This window comes from Leptodactylus fuscus, chromosome 10, assembly GCF_031893055.1.
Source record: "Leptodactylus fuscus isolate aLepFus1 chromosome 10, aLepFus1.hap2, whole genome shotgun sequence".
Lineage (NCBI taxonomy): Eukaryota > Metazoa > Chordata > Amphibia > Anura > Leptodactylidae > Leptodactylus > Leptodactylus fuscus.
Genome location: NC_134274.1, coordinates 38,894,021 through 38,913,027, shown reverse-complemented (window position 1 = coordinate 38,913,027; position 19,007 = coordinate 38,894,021). Strand labels below are relative to the sequence as shown.

The 19,007-nt window shown below is 42.5% G+C and overlaps 2 protein-coding genes across 2 annotated transcripts; both read right to left on the bottom strand.

Annotated features, from left to right (window-relative positions):
• Positions 1-2,696: 2,696 nt before the first annotated feature.
• LOC142183162 (pulmonary surfactant-associated protein A-like) lies at positions 2,697-7,273 on the bottom strand. The gene is made up of 3 exons (XM_075258106.1): positions 7,081-7,273; positions 5,697-5,762; positions 2,697-3,073 (listed from the first exon to the last, which is right to left on the bottom strand). The coding sequence occupies exons 1-3, from the start codon at positions 7,271-7,273 to the stop codon at positions 2,697-2,699; spliced, it is 636 nt and encodes a 211-aa protein (XP_075114207.1).
• Positions 7,274-14,838: 7,565 nt separating this feature from the next.
• On the bottom strand, positions 14,839-17,878 carry LOC142183580 (pulmonary surfactant-associated protein A-like). Its single transcript, XM_075258712.1, has 4 exons — positions 17,707-17,878; positions 17,096-17,215; positions 16,691-16,768; positions 14,839-15,215 (listed from the first exon to the last, which is right to left on the bottom strand). Exons 1-4 carry the CDS (start codon positions 17,876-17,878, stop codon positions 14,839-14,841), a joined length of 747 nt encoding a protein of 248 aa, XP_075114813.1.
• Positions 17,879-19,007: the final 1,129 nt, after the last annotated feature.

Here is a 19,007-nt window from a genome sequence, read left to right as displayed (position 1 = left end):
TGTCAGCATCTGGATACTACTGAAAGGGAAAATCACATGCTATGGTTGGTTCAACCGCACTAGGCTGACTTCACGCAGGTGGATTTGGTCTATGAGATACGGACCAGATGTCAACTGTAGTTCCTAGACTAAACCTAGATGTCCAGTAAACCTATCATTTATGATGGTAGGAGTCCATGCTATTCTCAGCAGACATCTGGTTCATATCTTAAGGACCAAACCCGCCTATGTAAAGCAGGCCTTACAACCTGATCCAGGACCATAGTCATTAAAATTTAGCTCTCAAAGTTGCTCAATTACTTACGCATGCAGGGATTACAATATTTGAAATTCCTGTTTTTAAGAGCTACACTAAGATATGACTATTCCCGAGATTTCACATGAGGTTGTACAAAAAAGTAGGAATGTGACCTCATAATTAAAACACTTGACATTTAGGAAACCTTTTTGACCCTTGGCAGCGCCGCACCTCCCATGAGGCGACCTGAAGCGACTGCTTCAGGCGGCGCTGTGCCAGGGCCCCAGGCAGGGGTGAACCTTCCCCTTTCGCGCCCGAGGCGAACGACAGAAACCCCCCCCCCGGAGGAGGGGGCGTGACGGAGCGGAGGGAGAAGGGCTAAGTGAAGGGGGCAGGGCTTAGCGGCGTTCGCAGGCAGAGAGCAGGCACGGAGATGACCTGCTCTCTGCCTGAGCATGAGGGGAGGCTGCTGGAGTAGCGCTGCTCCAGTGGCCTCCCCAATCCACCGCTCGGTCCTAAGCCAGTCCAGGACAGCTTCTCCTAGACTGGCTTAGGTAAGTAAAAATGCCGCCCTCCCTGGGGCCAGTGCCGCACCTCCCATGAGGCGACCTGAAGCGACTGCTTCAGGTGGCGCTATGCCAGGGCCCCAGGGAGGGCGGCATTTTTACTTACCTAAGCCAGTCCAGGACAAGCTGTCCTGGACTGGCTTAGCACCGAGCGGTGGATTGGGGAGGCCACTGGAGCAGCGCTGCTCCAGCAGCCTCCCCTCACGCTCAGGCAGAGAGCAGGTCATCTCCGTGCCTGCTCTCTGCCTGCGAACGCCTCTAAGCGAAGTGTGAGAAGTGGAAGATAATAAAATAATGTATATAAAACTTCACTTTTATTGATATGTACTAAAATGGCCATTCGGTCCATAAAACATGGGCCCATTGTTTACAATGTACATGGAGAGGGATACCAATATTGTATTCTAGATGATTGGATAGCCTGCCCAATACATAGATATCAGCTAGACAGATATACCAGAAGGCTCTCATGCTATCTATCTAACTATACCAGAAGAAGAAAGGGAACAAAAACTATTGAATCAAACAATGACTATGGGGAACACTGCTTATATGTTAATTCAAAGAAGTACAAGAACAGAGGAGTAAATCCAGAAGTTACTGGCCTAATGCCACACCAACAGTACCAGGCCCCCAAATGTCCCTCTCAGGGTCAGTGCACAAGGAGTTTTTTTGGCACTGAATCCACCTCAAAATCATCCTCCAAAAAAAGCCTCCCAATAGAGTTCTATAGAGTGGGATGTATTTGACTTCTAAATAAATGAATATTTGTTACACTGGATTCACACTTGTCTCTCTCTTGTTCTGGTCTATCGGTAACATGGAGTCTGAGAGATACCATTGACTACAAGGAGGTCCAATGGGCATGAAGGACCTTTGTGCAGGACTTGCAGGATTTGCAGGTGGACATTATGTGAATAGAGATGAGCGAGTAGTATTCGATCGAATACTACGGTATTCTAAATATTCATACTCGGTCGAATACTGCTGCTGCTATTCGCAGTAAATATTTGATTCAGAGCCAGCGTTGATTAGCCTAATTCGGCAAATCAATGCTGGTTCTGCAGCAGGCTTGTCTGCGAGGAGGCGGAGTCTAAGATCGGACCACAGCAGTCTCCATTGTGGTCCGATTTTAGACTCCGCCTCCTCACAGACGAGCCTCTGGCAGGACCAGCATTGATTGGCCGAATGCTGTACACTGGCCAATCAACGCTGGTCAATTCATTCCTATGAGAAAAAGTCAGCTCCCTCGAAACATCAAGCTGCCAGCTCTCCTGACTAGCAAGGACGAGCCTGCGGCAAATCAAAGCTGGTTCTGCAGCAGGCTCATCCTTGCTAGTCAGGAGAGCTGGGAGCTTGTGGTTACGAGGGAGTTGACTTTTTATCAGCGCAAATGCAAGCGCACGGACCCCATAGACTATAATGGGGTCCGTGCGCTTTAACTGCACTTCGCTCCTCCTAAACACTCTCCTCCTGCTACTCCTGGACTTGGTGACTCTCCTTTAGTCGAATAGTGGTTTCCCCTGAAACGAGCATTTTTTCCCATAGACTATAATGGGATTCGATATTCGATTGAGTAGTCGAATATTGAGGCTCTACTCGAAACGAATATCGAATCTCAAATATTTCCCTGTTCACTCATCTGTATATGTGAACATAGCCCAAGTGAGATAGAAGAAGAATAAAAACACGATAGAATAATATGCTTTTGACTTTATTTACAAATCACGGCAAAAGTTTTATCCAAGTCAGTAGATGTCATATATGTCAAACTTATATTGTAAGGTATAAGACTTCTTTATTTATTGGGCTTGCATGGATGCTTTTTAATCTGTACAATAAAATCCATCATTGTGAATGATTTGTGATAGAAAGGAGGACATAGTGCACATTTATAACTCACAGATGGTAAGACGATTTTGGTTACAAGCTTTATCATTCCACTGCCCATCGGTGTACATTTCGACGCAGCTCTCGGTGCCTTTTCCGCTGGGTTCTCCTTTTCTCCAACGAGTGTACGTTGCTGGGACTCCGTTCAAGGTATTAAATTGGCCGGGTACTACACCCTCTTGAAATCCAATGTAGGGATATCTGTTAAATTTCTTCGCAAGTTGCATTACAGCAATGTTCTCGGCTTCATTCATGGGAGTAACAATCTGTCCACCAAGTTCTTTACATGTGGACTTGGATGTTGCAAAGTCGACTTCTTTTCCACTGGTGGCGATTATTTTGTCTCCTACCATTAGGATATTTTCTTGAAGTTTGAGAACTAGATAATAAAATATTAAAGTAGATTATAATCATTAGAAATAGGGTTGAGCCAATCTTGAGATTTCAGGATCGATTTTAAAATCTGATTTCCGATCATTTTCCAGCTGATCCTGATTCCGATTGTGAAATTTGCTCGATCGCGGATCGGGATCCATCTTCTCTATGGGAAAAGTCACTTTTAGGGTTGAGCCGATCTTGAGATAAACTCTGACCTCGATCCCGTTGGAAAAGATCGGGATTGGAATTCCGATCACGATCGTGAAATTTACTCGATCGCCGATCGGAATCCGATTTTTTCCGATCCTGATCGCTCAACCCTAGTTAGAAATGTTATCTTAGAATTCATTATTATATTAGAGTATTTATGTGCAAACGTGAGGACTAACACTATTTCTGGTCATTTGATGACATATTTTGCAGTTCCTTAAGAGATTTTCCCCTCTTCGTGCTATATCTGGAGATATTTTCTTTAAAGGGGCTCTCCCATCTCAGTGTATCAGCCAGGCTGTATGCAGCGTCTGCTTCTCACTTCCTGTATTTCTCTCCCTTCCCCTCCCTCCTGCTAAACAGGACACACAACACTTCTCCAGGTCAGATAATATGCAGATGCTTGTACAGAACAAGTGTTATCTGTGTGTTTACATAGAGAGATAACAAACCGGGCTGTATCAGCTAAGTGCATTTAGATGAGCAGTGAGTGAGTGACGTCACTTGTCCTATAGGTTGGTGGTTATAGCAACGCTGTGTAAACAATAGGAGGAATAAATTTACATGCCAGGCAAACAAAGTAGAATTTCTAAAGCAATATATTTAGAAAAAGGATTCAATTTACATAAGCTACTAGTATAGATAGGATCCTTGAGATGGGACAACCCCTTTAAGATTGTCGGTGGAAAATAATTGCCATACACTCCACGCATGAAGTAGAGGAGAATCTGCTCTATAAGGGTTTCTCTCATATATAGAGATGTAGTAACATATACTGATGTTAGTAAAGTGTTTTGGATGTGAAAGAAAGCTCCAATACAATGTATTTCTTCTTTAACCCCTTAAGGACCAGGCCATTTTTTGGTTTCGCATTTTCGTTTTTCCCTCCTCACATTTCAAGAGCCATAACTTTTTCATTTTTCAGTTCACAGAGTCACATGATAGCTTATTGTTTGCGGGACAAATTGTACTTTGTAATGGCACCATTCAATATGCTGTGCAATGTACTGGGAAGCTGGAAAAAAATTCAGAATGAGGCGCAATTGGAGAAAAAATGCATTTGCGCCATTTTCTTATGGGTTTAATTTTTACAGCGTTCACTGTTTGGTACAAATGACATGTTACCTGTGTTCTACGTGTCAGTACAAACGCGGTGATACCAAATTTATATAGTATTTGAAATTTTTTGATACTTTTAAAAAAATGATAAACTTTGCAAAATAGAAAAAAAAATTTGTGTCATCATGTTCTAACACCTGTAACTTTTTCATATTTCCATGTATGGAGCTGGTTGTGGTGTCTTTTTATACGGGACAAGATGACGTTTCTATTGATACCATTTGGGGAAAGATCCGATGGTTTGATCACTTTTTATTCAATTTTTTATAGGAGGCAAAGTGTTGAAAAAAACGCTTTTTGGCTGTTTTTATTTTTTTTGCTGCTACGCCGTTCGCAGTACGGGATAAATGTTTTAATATTCTAATAGTTCAGGCATTTTGGAGCGCAGGGATACCTAATATGTTTATGTTTAATGTTCTTTAATTACTTTTATAGCTAATCTAGGGAAAGGGGGGTGATTTGAACTTTTATATTTTTTTTATTTTTTTAATACTTTTAAAAACTTTTTTTTTTTCTTCTGTTACATTTATGATCAGACCCCTTAGGTACCTTGAAACCTAGGGAGTCTGATCGCTCATACTATTCACTGCAATACTACAGTACTGCAGTGAATAGCAGAATCGCAGCACTTCTATTAGACGATGCCTCTGGCATCGTCTAATAGATCTAGTGCAGAGACAAGCCTGGAAGCCTTCAATAGGCTTCCGGCTGTCATAGCAACCGATCACCGCCCTCTTGTGACGTTAAGGAGGGCGGCGATCGGCGAAACATGGCGGCGCCCATGCTGCCGGCGCCGTTTACACACTGCGGTCACGTTTGACCGCAGTGTGTAAAGGGTTAACAGCAGCGATCGGCTCGGGCACCGACCGCTGCTGTTATTGGGAGGTCCTGGCTGTATTATACAGCCGGCATCTGCCGTGTATGGAGCGAGCTCAGCGTGTGAGTTCGCTCCATACATCCCCATGCGACCCATGACGTACAGTTACGTCAAGGGTCGCTAAGGGGTTAAACTCCTGCCCCCTTCCCTCTCCATAGATTCCCTCTACTGATATGAGAAATCATGTGACAGACATAGCAGGGATTTTCCCGCAGCGCTTTGAAGAGAAAGTTCAGCGTGTCTGCGCTGCGATATTTTCCACAAAGTGGGCATGGGATTCACATGAATCTCATCCACTTTTCAAGTACTGTAAAACGCCACGATTTTTCCCGTGTCATTTCTGCCACGGCCAAATTGCAGTGTTTCCGGCCCATAAGGTCCCGGCCTTAATGTCTAAATAGGTTAACCATTTGCTTACCTGCTTCCAGTTTGTTTATCCGATTTTGTAGGTCTTGATTTCCTGATCCTCCCGCAGAGGGGACGCCTAATTGTAAAACAGAGCATTCAATGTAAAGGCAAGTCTCTATAATACATATCTTTTTTTATTCTATCCTTTACATCAGTCCATTGACGCAGTTAAACAATAAGTAAGAAAAACTAGATATAAATATAACTAAATATAACATTCCTTAGAAATAATGTTTTATTTTACAGAAAATAAGACATAAAATGAGAAATCTCATAAGATTTATGAATGTATCTTATCCACCTGGAACACTGATGCCGGGTACTGGTATGTTGGGTAGTGATGGTATTGATGGTAATAGTCCAAGAAATCGTAGCAATGCTTAAAGAAAGAAATGCAGGTATTACTAACAAGTCTTATCCAAGGTCTAAAGTTCTAGCAAAGTTTTCTTTTATATGGGGCAAAAAAAAATCAATAAAATCAGTTTACTTTCGAGCCATATGGGCTAGGTGTGTCCAGAGGGTCTTAGGCTGAAGCCCCACGTTGCGGAAATGCAGCTTTTTTTTTGTTGCTGAAGTTTTTTGAGCCAAAGCGAAGAATGGATACTAAAGGAATGGGAAATATAGAGGAAGTTCTTATACTTCTACCTACTGCTCAATTCACTCTTGGCTTTGGCTCCAAAAACATATCAAAATCTGCAACAAAAAAAGCTGCGTTTCTGCAATTTGGGGCTTCAGTCTTTGGGGCCCATTCAAACGGGCACAGAGGGGGCGGATTACGGCGCGTAATCCACGTCATAATCCGCCCTCTTACAATGGTGGTCTTTGTAGACCACCAGGCTTCTTTTTTCCGTGAGAGGCATGCTGCCGCTCACGGAAAAAAGAAATGGGCTGCCCTTTCTTCAGGCGGATTCCGCAACTCAGTGAGCCACGGATTCTGCCCGGCGGCAGCAACCTCCTGCATCGGCCCATTTTTTTGAGCCGACTCCGGGTGGGTGGGGGTGGGGGGAGCCATGACCACAACAGTCGTGGCAGGCAGGTTTTTACCCGAGAGTGACGTGGCTCACCGCGTCACTCTCAGTGCCAAAACCCACTATACCACCCCCATGTGAACTAGCCCTTAGGCTACCAAAGCACAATGTTCATATAGAAGTCTGATAACCTGGTGACAGTACTACAGAAGAGGACACTAGGAATCTAAGAATCTGCGTCATTAAGATTAAAGAGGGGGCAACAAGTAATTTTGCTAAGCGTTAGCCATTAAACTTATATTGTGATCTGGAGATTTGCATTTCATTATTTTTTTTCATCAAAACTGAAAATTTCCATTAAATAATTTCATCTGTATGATGTTTCCCTAAATGAAAAAAAAAAAAAAAAAAAAAAAATACACAAACCTGCCAGTATTCCTCCTCCGGTCACACCTGGTATTTCCGGAACTACTGCAGGAAGCGATGGAATACTAAGACTTGGCCCCACTGGAAGATCTGGAACATTTGGAAGATTTGGCAAACTTGGCAAGCCAAATGGCAAGCAGGATGCCAGACTGACGGCTACTATTAGAAGCAGAGATCCGTGACGCAACATCATTGTGGTTGGCTGAGGAAAGAAATTTGAAATGCTATGGTATGTATCATGGAATACAAATAATGGTTACATAGGTTGTAAAAAGACAAAGATCTACCAAGTCCAACAAAGGTCAGATTTAGTTCTTATAGTTAGATACATAGCTCAATGCGCCTGGGCTCCTTCCCAAAACCCCCAACCATCATTCTTCTATGCTGATCCATTGCATACCATCTCACATTAGAGTTTGCTGCCACCCCTGTACCTCCTACATTTACACCACTAAACGCTAAAGCAATGTAACCCATACCCATACAGCAGACAATTGTATAGTCCCATATGGTACATACCTCTGTCCAGTCCAAGAATAGTGAACATTGGTCCATGGGCTCATTTTTATTGTGTTTTGGACCACTTAGCTATGCATCAGGTGGTAGCATGACGTTATTTCAGGAAGGAAATCTCCACTTTACAGCTTCATTATTCTATATATAAGTATTATAAAACATCTTGAATAAACTAATGTATTTACGTAAGGAAAAGTCTGATGAATTAAAATGGTATTTGATATGACCAAACTGAATTTTTAAGTACTTTCGAGTAGTTGACAGTAAGTCTAAGTGTAAGTCTAAGTGGTGTATTTTATGCCAAACTTGACCAACTCGTGATGCAATGGCTACCTTACCGCAGCAGCTTAAGCTTACCACTGTTTGTTCATATTTTGTAGGGAGAGAACGATATGTAACTTATAGGGATGGAAAATATGTATTATACAGGGACAGATCAAAATGTATCTTATAGGGACAGAACAGTATATATCTTACACGGACAGAGCAGTATATATATCTTACACAGGCAGGACAGTATAGGGACAGCATAGTATGTATCTTACAGGGACAGAACGGTATGTATCTTATAGAGACAGAACAGTATGTATCTTACAGCAAGAGAACAGTATATATCTTACAGCGAGAGAACAGTATATATCTTACACGGACAGAGCAGTATATATCTTACAGCGAGAGAACAGTATATATCTTACACAGACAGAACAGTATAGTATGTATCTTATAGGGGCAGAACAGTATATATCTTACAGGGACAGAACAGTATATATCTTACAGGAACAGACCCATATGGATCTTACATGGACAGAACAGTATGTATCTTACAGAGAGAGAACAGTATGTATCTTACAGAGAGAGAACAGTATGTATATTATAGGGACAGAACAGTATATATCTTACAGAGAGAGAACAGTATGTATCTTACAGAGAGAGAACAGTATGTATATTATAGGGACAGAACAGTATATATCTTACAGGGACAGACCCATATGGATCTTACATGGACAGAACAGTATGTATCTTACAGAGAGAGAAAAGTATGTATATTATAGGGACAGAACAGTATGTATCTTACAGAGAGAGAACAGTATGTATATTATAGGGACAGAACAGTATGTATCTTACAGGGACAGACCACCACATTATTATTATTGTTTGAAAATTAACTATCAATAATATTATTAATAAACTATGACTTTTTATGCTAAGCTAAATACAGAGACTAATATAACAGTTATGAGCCCAATCTAATGTGAATTGAAGAGTTTCTCAATTTTGACAATCCCTACTTTTTAGTTTTCAAGTTGGGATTCCCGGAGACCAGTTACTATCGATTGGGGATTATGGAAGAGGTCCTGAAGCAGCATCAAATGTAAAATTAAGCATTAGACAGCGCCCATTCAAATCAATAGGTTGTCTGTGTAACGTAGATAGGATAGGACTGGCACAGAAAGACACTATTTGTAGCCACTCTCCGGCAGATTAGCTAGCCAACATACTTTTGGCTTGACATAACCGGTAATAATAATGCAATTGCTGTAGATTTGGTTTACTATAGAGGGAATACTATATAATATTTGTATAAAGGCAATGATGGGCACTCGGCAGTGTCGGGATGGTGACACAATGGCTGCTCTGCTGCTCCCAACTCCCCAATCCTCCATGGCCAACGTGCCACTGTTTCCGGTCTGTTTTCTCCCAAGCAGCTGCCCAGACACTGACATCTGTGTCACTAGAAGCCGCCCATCTGCAATGAAGGACATGGACCTTCTGTTCCTCACTGAAGTTCTTTACTGAGGTTGATGTTGCACATACAAAATTGTAATCCTTCATTGATAACAGATGGAAGGTGTTAAACAACAGTTGTTTGTTAGCCTAGTTCATGAAATTGTTGGCCGCCTCGACAGACAGCACATTTTCGATGTTGCCTTGCCCGCTACCGAAGAACCAGTCCTTTTACTGATGAGCATCCTTTGAAGTTTTAGTCCATGCAACTTGATGTTTTTTTTTTTGGATAAGAGGTCTCCCTCCTCAAGCTGTCCAGTAGCAGGGATCCAAGTTGTCCACATCTTGTGCTGTCCTGCTCCTCTTCTAAAAGCAGTCGCCTTTGCTAGTTGTCCTCCAAGCCAGTCCATTATCAAAGTGTATGGGAACAGGTCCTTAAATACCAAACCATTGCTGCCATGGGTAACCTGAGCGATGTCTGAGATCATTGAGTCATACCACGGGGGAGCAACAAACAAGTTATCCTGCGGTGCAATTTATAGGGGCAACTTTGTTCCACCTCATGATAAAGTATACATAAAACACTAGAACACTGCCAAGAAATGACCTGCATCAGTTCAAGTAACATGAGCATGTAACAATAGACTGTATATATCAATGCTATTCCAGCACAACACATGATACAACACTGTAACAATAAACCATTGTACCTATATGCCACGTTGTACCCTGTTAGCACTACATTCCTGCCAGAGCTGCACAGTTGGGACAGGGACTTAACCCTTCCCATGCAACTATTCAAGGGTTCAAGGCTATGTCTGAACCACTTTACATCTTAAATAGAGCTGTTTGGCTTTGCAGACTAAGACAGTGTGGGCTAATGGCGGATAAAGAATGTGTCTTAGTTTCAGAGAACTTTCAAAAATGTCTTCAAAACTTCGAATAAATACAATTGGGAAACTCACTATACACCAGACTTAACAAAGGCACGAGGTACACCTTAATTACCAAGAGGCTCGCATCCGTGTCTGAATGGAAATCTATCCATTCAGCAACCTGCATAAATTTCTTATATAACTCATGTCATGAGCAGGGGTGAGCCATGGGTTTCTGCCGCCTGAGGCAGACATCAGAAAGCCTACCCCCGGGCGAAGCGGAGGGGGGTGGGGCCGAGAGGAATGGGGCGGGGCCAAGCGGAGGGGCATGGTGGAGCGGAGCGAGTGTATTTAGCAGGCAGAGAGCAGGCAGGGAGAGGACCTGCTCTCTGCCTGAGCGTGAGGGGCGGCCGCTGGAACAGCGCTGTCTCCAGCGGCCTCCCCAATCCACCGCTCAGTGACAGTGACCCTAAGCCAGTCCAGGACAGCTTTTCCTGGACTGGCTTAGGTCAGCAAAAATCCTGCCCTCCTAGGGGCCCTGGCATAGCGCCGCCTGAAGCGGTCGCTTCAGGTCGCCTCATGGGAGGTGCGGTGCTGGTCATGAGACATCTTCACCCCAGTTCACCTCACTCTCCACTATATATCACTCACTTTTGCCAAGTCAGTCTTCTCTACGCCGGGCTGAATAGATCCAAACAGATCGAAACAGCTGTCCTCGGCTGAGAGATTGTACTTGGTAAAATCCCACATCATTGTATAGCAAAGGCCTTTGGGAAGGTCAGGCATGATGTTAAAGGGAGCGCCCCTAGTGGGCTGCATGGCTGAGGCACTGTCTTCCTATTTACATCATGGGAATAATCTGCAAATCTGACTTGCATGATGTAATTAGGATTTCAGTGCCTCAGGTGTGCACACCAATAGAGGGAGCTGACTGAGTGACGATATCCCCTTAACCCTGTCTAAGCCTCTCACCTCTGCCAGATCATTCCTCTCTATGCCAAGCTGATGAGATGCAAATATATCGAAACGGCTGTCCTTGGCTGAGAAGACTGTATCTGGTATAATCCCAACATCATTGCAAACAAAGGCCTCTAAGTAGGTCGGCATGATGTTTAAAGGGAGCGCCCTCTATAGGTGTGTTTGACTGAGACTCTGTCTTCCTAATTACATCATGGAAGTTAGACTTGCACATTCTCAGTCAGCGCCCTCTATTGGTGTGCACACTTGAGGCACTGACATCCTAATTACATCATGGAAGTCAAATTTGCATATTCTTCCCATGTTCCTTTGCAGTGGAGCGCTCATGGATTAATAAGACTCCACACACCTTTATGGTGGTCTCTCACTATTGAGTGACGATATTCCCTTAACCCTATTTACATCACGGAAGACAGATTTACATATTCTTCTCACTTTCGTAATGCGATAATTGAATCTCAGAATGGGGGTTGTGGCGCATCTTTGGCACACAAAGGGCTATGTGACAAAAGATACATCAGTTGATAAATTCCTCCCAATAACTATTATCAAATACAATGGAACAAACTGCAATTCATGTTCCTTTGTAGAATGTGATAGATTGTGTTCTGAAGTGCCAACATTTCCAGTGTCAAGATGATCACAGTGTTGCTTTTCTACCAATGTGGGGCCTCCCAATAGGGCCACTGTTAGTAGTAATCTGTTTTATTTATATATAATATATTTTAGAATACTTTGTACTGCTGTAGCTTTTGCACTTCCCCCAGATTTACACTGGTTACTCTGTATATATTCCTCTGAAGATATATAAATGAGAGAAGCCATGAAGTCTCTAGAAATTGAGCCATTGCTAGGCTTCCTCAAACGTTGGCCAGAAAGCCGCTCCCCCCCCCCCCCGGAGGAGCAAAGGGGCGTGGTGGAGAAAAGGGGGCGGGGCTTAGCGCAGTTCGCAGGCAGAGAGCAGGCACGGAGAAGACCTGCTCTCTGCCTGAACGTGAGGGGAGGCTGCTGGAGCAGCGCTGCTCCAGTGGCCTCCCCAAACCACCGCTCGGTGCTAAGCCAGTCCAGGACAGCTTGTCCTGGACTGGCTTAGGTAAGAAAAAATACCGCCCTCCCTGAGGCCCTGGCATAGCGCCGCCTGAAGCACTCGCTTCAGGTCGCCTCATGGGAGGTGTGGCGCTGCTACATTTCCCCAAAAGTGGTTGATAAGTGAGGACCAGGTGCCAGGGGCTGCTCAAGATGGCTCAGAGGATTAAAGGAGGGAGAATGAAGAGTAGGCGCCACGCCTGTCCATGTTTGTATATCTCTCAAGGTGTGGATTGTTGTCAGTGAATGTGCCGCTATGTTTCTTGCCACAAGGATCACCTGTGTAACTGGAAGCCACCATATTAAAATACCAAAATACATCAAAAACATCAAGTTACCCCTACTACTAGGACCCTCCATTGCACTCTTCCTATTACCTCTATTTTACATTGAGCAGGAGATGAAGTTTCTGAATGAAGCAGCTGTTGCTTCTTGGCTTGCATCCAGTATTCTTCCAATCAAGGTAGGCCATTTACATTTCTAAACTGTCTAAGAAGAAGAAGATATAAGCCCCCCCCATTATCTTTAACTATTTCATGAGCTCCAGCTTTGCTTTTTTAACTCTTCACCTTCTGTATTTGTGTAACTATATGTGAGTCCTTGCACATGATCCCCAGTTTCGTAAATAATCTCATACCCAAATCTACACAATGTAGCTGATGAAAGTATACAATTGTATTAGAGTACATTGTACAGTGCCATTAGTAATAGGTAATATTCTATCCCGTGTGATTGTCTGTATGAATGTTGTGTAGAAAGTAACACCATGTCCCTCAGTTGGTTGGCTGAGAGGGTCAGGAGGTTGGAATTCCAAAGATTCTTATATGATGGAATGTTCATCAAAAATCTGCAAGGAGGGATACATTAACTGAAAGTCTATACTGTAAGAACACAATGGCAGTGTTTAATGGTATAGTGCAAGATTAGGAAAATATGGTTGCTTTGTTAGAGATACAGTGCCCGACTTATCCAACGGCTGTACCTAATATGGCAGCTCATCCTTGTTTACCCCCATGCCATACTCTTATATTGTGCTGAGAGTGCAGCTAGTTTTTCACAAAATGGAGTGTAAAACCTGAAGACATGATGACACACTGAAAGAAGTTACCGGTACCATGTCATTTTTACCATGACAAAAATTTCTGAAAGAATGGAGACAAAAGACAAGTACCTGATTGGAATAGTTCCACCCACTTGATATATCCATTTAATATACAGAAATTGTGGTGTCAGTCCATATGGACATTTTGCTTATTCCGTGCAACATTTCTGAAACACTATTCGCTTAAACAGTCAAAACAGTTCATAGTGAAATGTGAGTTTTTGTGCTTTTGTTATACGCCAGGGATATTCTATAAGTAAGCACTATAAGGTTAATGTATGCATGCCTGATATGGTATCACAATTGTGATTGGATATGATGTGACCTAGTCTGACCTGTAAAGCCTGATACTATAAAAAACAGATAACTGTAGTCCCATCTAGAGACTCCATGTATATGCTAGGTATCATGAGTGTGTGTGCTTTCATATGTACACCAAGGGTACATAAGAATTGAACACTCACAAATAGGGTTGAGTGATCGGGATCGGAAAAGATCGGATACCGATCGGAGAACGAGCAAATTTCACGATCGGGATCAGCTGGAAAATGATCGGAAATTGGATTTTGAAATCTCAAGATCGGCTCAACTCTAAAAGTGACTTTTCCCATAGAGAAGCATTGACTAGGGTTGAGCGATCAGGATCGGGAAAAAACGGATCCCAATCGGCGATCGAGAAAATTTCACAATCGCTATTGGGATTGGCTGGAAAATGATATCAGATTTTAAAATCAATCTTGAAATCTCAAGATCAGCTCAATCCTATTCACAGACAATAAGTTAGGATCCCTGTTTGGGATCATAATAAAATTTTACCTGGTACATAAAACTGATGAAATGGAAACTAATGTTTATCAAGAACGTCATATTGATAATACCTGTAGGTTGTCTCATTATTCTTACCTGTGTCTTTCACAGTCCAAGCCGTTCGATATATTGTTTGTATATAACGCATTGAGATTATGACATGCTTGTCTGTGAAGGTCTACGATTTTGTGTATAGTGTGCTCGGAATCAGTGGTGTAAGTACCGGGGTAGCAGCCATAGCGGGTGCCACAGGGCCGGGGACATTAGGAGCCTGGCTGGCCCCTGATACTTTATTTTTTATATAGGCTGTTACAGGTAATGGGCCTTATGAATGAATATAGCTGACTTTTATCAAATGGGACACTTGGTCTCAAAGATTTGTCTAAAAGAGAGTCCTGCTTTCAGAAAGGTTGGTGACCAGTAAATAGTAGGGTTCAGCGATCGGGATCGGGAAAGATCGGATCACGATCGGCGATCGAGCAAATTTCACGATCGGGATCGGCTGGAAAATGATCGAAAATTGGATTTTAAATCAAACCTGAAATCTCAATGTCGGCTCAACCTTAGTAAATAGTCTTTCCACTTGGCTATACAGAAGATATTGGAAGCTATAGGTTTGATCTGAGATTAGCTTTATTTTTATACATCAATCGATATGGTTATTTAGGCTTAAAACTCGCAAACCGTAAGCCGATATTGGTTACAAGCCTTGTCATTCCATGTACCATCTGTGTACATTTCTATGCAGTTTTCTTTCCCTTTCCCACCAGGCTCATTTTTTCTCCAGTTGGTATAGTTTACATGATGTCCATCCAAGTAGTGGAAGTCTCCGGGTGTTGCCCCTTCAATGATTCCCAAGTATGCATATCGGTTGTACTGCTTTAAGATGGTTAACATGGCTCTGTTCTCAGCTTCATTCATGGGTGTGGCAATACTACCACCAACATCTTCACACGTGGCCTTGCTAGTTTTAAAGTCTACTTCTTTGCCATTTGTCGCCAGTATTTTATCTCCTACATGTTGGACTTTTCCATCCAAGAGAAGAACTAAAATAAATGATAAGTAACAAGATCAATTTATTTTATATGAAAAACCTGTTCTTATTCATTTCCTTTGTGCTGTAGTTACTAGAGATGAGCGAGTAGTACTCGATCGAGTAGGTATTCGATCGAATACTACGGTATTCGAAATACTCGTACTCGATCGAGTACCACTCGCTATTCGAATGTAAAAGTTCGATGCAGAACCAGCATTGATTGGCCGAATGCTATACAGTCAGCCAATCAACGCTGGTTCTTCTCCTACCTTTAGAAGTCTTCTCCGTGCAGCGTCCCAGCGGCGTCTTCCGGCTCTGAATTCACTCTGCCAGGCATCGGGCCTGGGCAGAGCCGACTGCACATGTCTGCTTGTAGTGCGGGCATGCGCAGTCGGCTCTGCCCAGGCCCGATGCCTGGCAGACTAAATTCAGGGCTGGAAGATGCCACTGGGACGCTGCAAGGAGAAGACTTCTCGGAGGATCCAGCCCGACCCTCACTCGTGGACTTGGTAAGTATAATTTGATCCAATGTTGCCTACCCCTGAAATGAGCATTTTCCCCCCATAGACTATAATAGGGTTCGAGTCTAGGGCAGAGTCTAAGATCGGACCACAGCAGTCTCCATTGTGGTCCGACCTTTACTCTGCCTCCTCACAGACGAGCCTCCGACAGAACCAGCATTGATTAACCGAATGCTGTGCACTGTATAGCATTCGACCAATCAATGCTGGTTCTGAATCGAATCTTTATCTATATATCTACTTATTTTTGTTTGCATGCCTCAATGCAGAGAAATATCCTTCCTCACCTTTCTTCTTGGCGCAACATATTTTGACAAGTGTTGCAAATGATGCAGATTCAAAATAACATGCTTTAGTATTATCTGGATATCTTTCATATACATATTATGGGGATAATGTCACTCCTTATGGAAAGACCACCTATTAGGTGTGTGGAGACTTATACAGCCATAGTTGCTCCACTGCAAGGGATCATGGGAGGAATATGCAAATCTGTCTCCCAAGATGTAAATAGGGAGAAAGTGCCTCTGTTATGCTGCCCTCTATAGGAAGCACCCTGAACATCATGTCCGACTTTCCCAGAAGCCTTTACTGCATAGAGGGCAGCATAACAGAGGCACTGTCTCCCTATTTACATTTTGGGAGACAGATTTTCATATACATGTCTGTGTTTGTCCACCCAGTGGTTGTGTTAAGGATTGCAACCTCACAAGGTTTGCTGTGATCTTATAAAACGTTAGTTTAATGAGAAATTGCAGTCATTTTCCAGCAACAATATATATGGATGGATGGATGGATGGATGGATGGATGGATAGATAGATAGATAGATAGATAGATAGATAGATAGATAGATAGATAGGAGATAGATAGATAGATAGATAGATAGATAGATAGATAGATAGGAGATAGATAGATAGATAGATAGATAGATAGATAGATGGATAGATAGATGTATACACCCACCTCCTAGAAGTTTCTTTATATGGTAGTTTATATCAGCTAGCTGAAGCTGTAGCTCTTCATCCTTTGATGCAGGAATACCTTTCAAAGACAATGAATAACTCTTAGTAAAGTATGCAAATCAGAATTTCTTGAAGATAGTTATATAAAAAGTTATTGTATCGTTAATAAAAGGGGAATTCTTGTAAAAACTAGGTATCAGATCCTGCTGTCTACTGATACAAAGCTAGCAAAGGATTCCAGAGACCTTAGGATAATAGAATAGAGAAGAGAAGACAAAACAATGTATCTCAAGATCACAAACAAAGATTAGTTTAAATAATCCTTATATTACTAGATTTTATAGAAATGTTTACAAGTGAAGCTTCTATTTGGTAAAGTCAGGGAAATCAAGGTTTATCAATTTACCTGGAGGTCCAACTTCCCCCTTCTCGCCCTGTGTCCCTTGTACACCTGGTGCCCCGGGTGCTCCAGTAAGTCCATCTCTTCCCGCTGGTCCCGGTAATCCTCCAGGCGGACCTATCGGTCCTGAAATTGAATAGCAGGCAGATTAGGAACGATTAGAAAGCCATTTTTGTTCCGCTGTGGGATTGTGGGAAAAATATGTAAATTTGTCTTCCAAGATGTAAATAAGAAAACAGTGCCTCTGTTTGCACATACAGCTGGAAAATCTCAGGCTGACTCTCTAACACATCTTCCAGATAAGATAAGATAAGATAAGATAATCCTTTAATAGTCCCACCTTGGGGAAATTTCAGCGTGTTACAGCAGCATAGTAATACAGATACAGGATAATACAGAGTAATGGAGGCACTGACATAACAGGGCTAGAGGATCATCTTGTCTTCTGCATTTGCTATGTACCAAGGGAAGTTCATTGAGATGATGCAGAACCAGTAGGACACTGTGAATCAGAACATTGTTTTTCTCACTCCTTATATTGTACATATAGGTAACTAAAATGAGACTGCAGATTTTTCATATTGATAAAAAAAAATCTAAAAAATTAAAATTTCTACCTGGTACACCCGTATCTCCTTTCATGCCATCCCTGCCATCTCTTCCAGGAAGACCATTCTGTCCCGGTGTCCCTGGAATCCCAGGTGCTCCCATACATTTATCCGTTGACTGAGCACGACATGTCACTAGTATAGATGCAACAAATAGCCAAAGTGATGGCCGGAGATACATTTCCTTGGATATCTGCAATGCAAACACCATATGAATTGGATATCACTACTTTGTATACACTTAAGGTTAGTCTAACACTACATAATGACACCCGTGATGAGATATTCGAGAGCAATCGACCAATATACTCTTCTTGCATGGGGGTCTCTGCTTAATATGCAGATAGGTACTGTCTATACATACTGTTACACTCATTTGTTACATTTAATAGATTCTTGCAAGAGGTTAACAATTCATACAATTACAGAAGTAATGGAAGTCTCCTACCTTGTTGGAATGATAAGTGAAGGTAACGGCTCTCGCCTTCAATGATGAATGGGATAGCGATGGCTGTCACCTTTTATATAGTGAATAAGGATGTCATTGTGGACAAGTGGACACTCTATCGCTGTCTTATCAGTGCTTTCCATATTTACACTCAGTACTCAGTCTTACGCAATACAAAATTTCTCTATAAGATATTGGTTTACAAAAGAAGGGCCTACTCATACGATAGCTATTGTTGATAGAATTTGTTATCCTTATATTCATTAGTTTTGTAAAATATGTGGTTGTTGCATCTGTTCCATATCGCACTGGGACTCACCAACTATGCTTTGCTTACATGCGTCTATAAGTCTAGGAATACATTATATACATCTAAACAGAAACAGTATTATTCACGTAAGAAAATATCTTTGTATGTGTGAGCCCCTTCTTCATCCTCCTGCATACCTCCCAACTTTTGAAGAACTGAAAGAGGGACAAAATGTGCGGCAAATTTAGCTCCACCCACTTTTATGTTGACTCCGCCCATTCTCATTCATTTTCCATGTGCCCCACACAGTATAATCCTCCTACAGTCACCCGTAAATTATATGTCCCCCCTCTATCTATCCCCCAGTTTCATATACACCCTTCATCTGCCCCCAGTTTCATGTCCCCTCTCCATCTCTGCCCCCAGTTTCATGTCCCCTCCATCTCTGTCCCAGATTCATGTCCCCCATCTTTGCCCACAGTTTAATGTCCCCCCATCTCTGCCTCCAGATTCATGTCCCCCATCTCTGCCCACAGTTTCATTTCCCTCATCTCTGCCCTCATATTCATGTCCCCTCCATCTGTGCCCCCAGATTCATGTCCCCCCATCTCT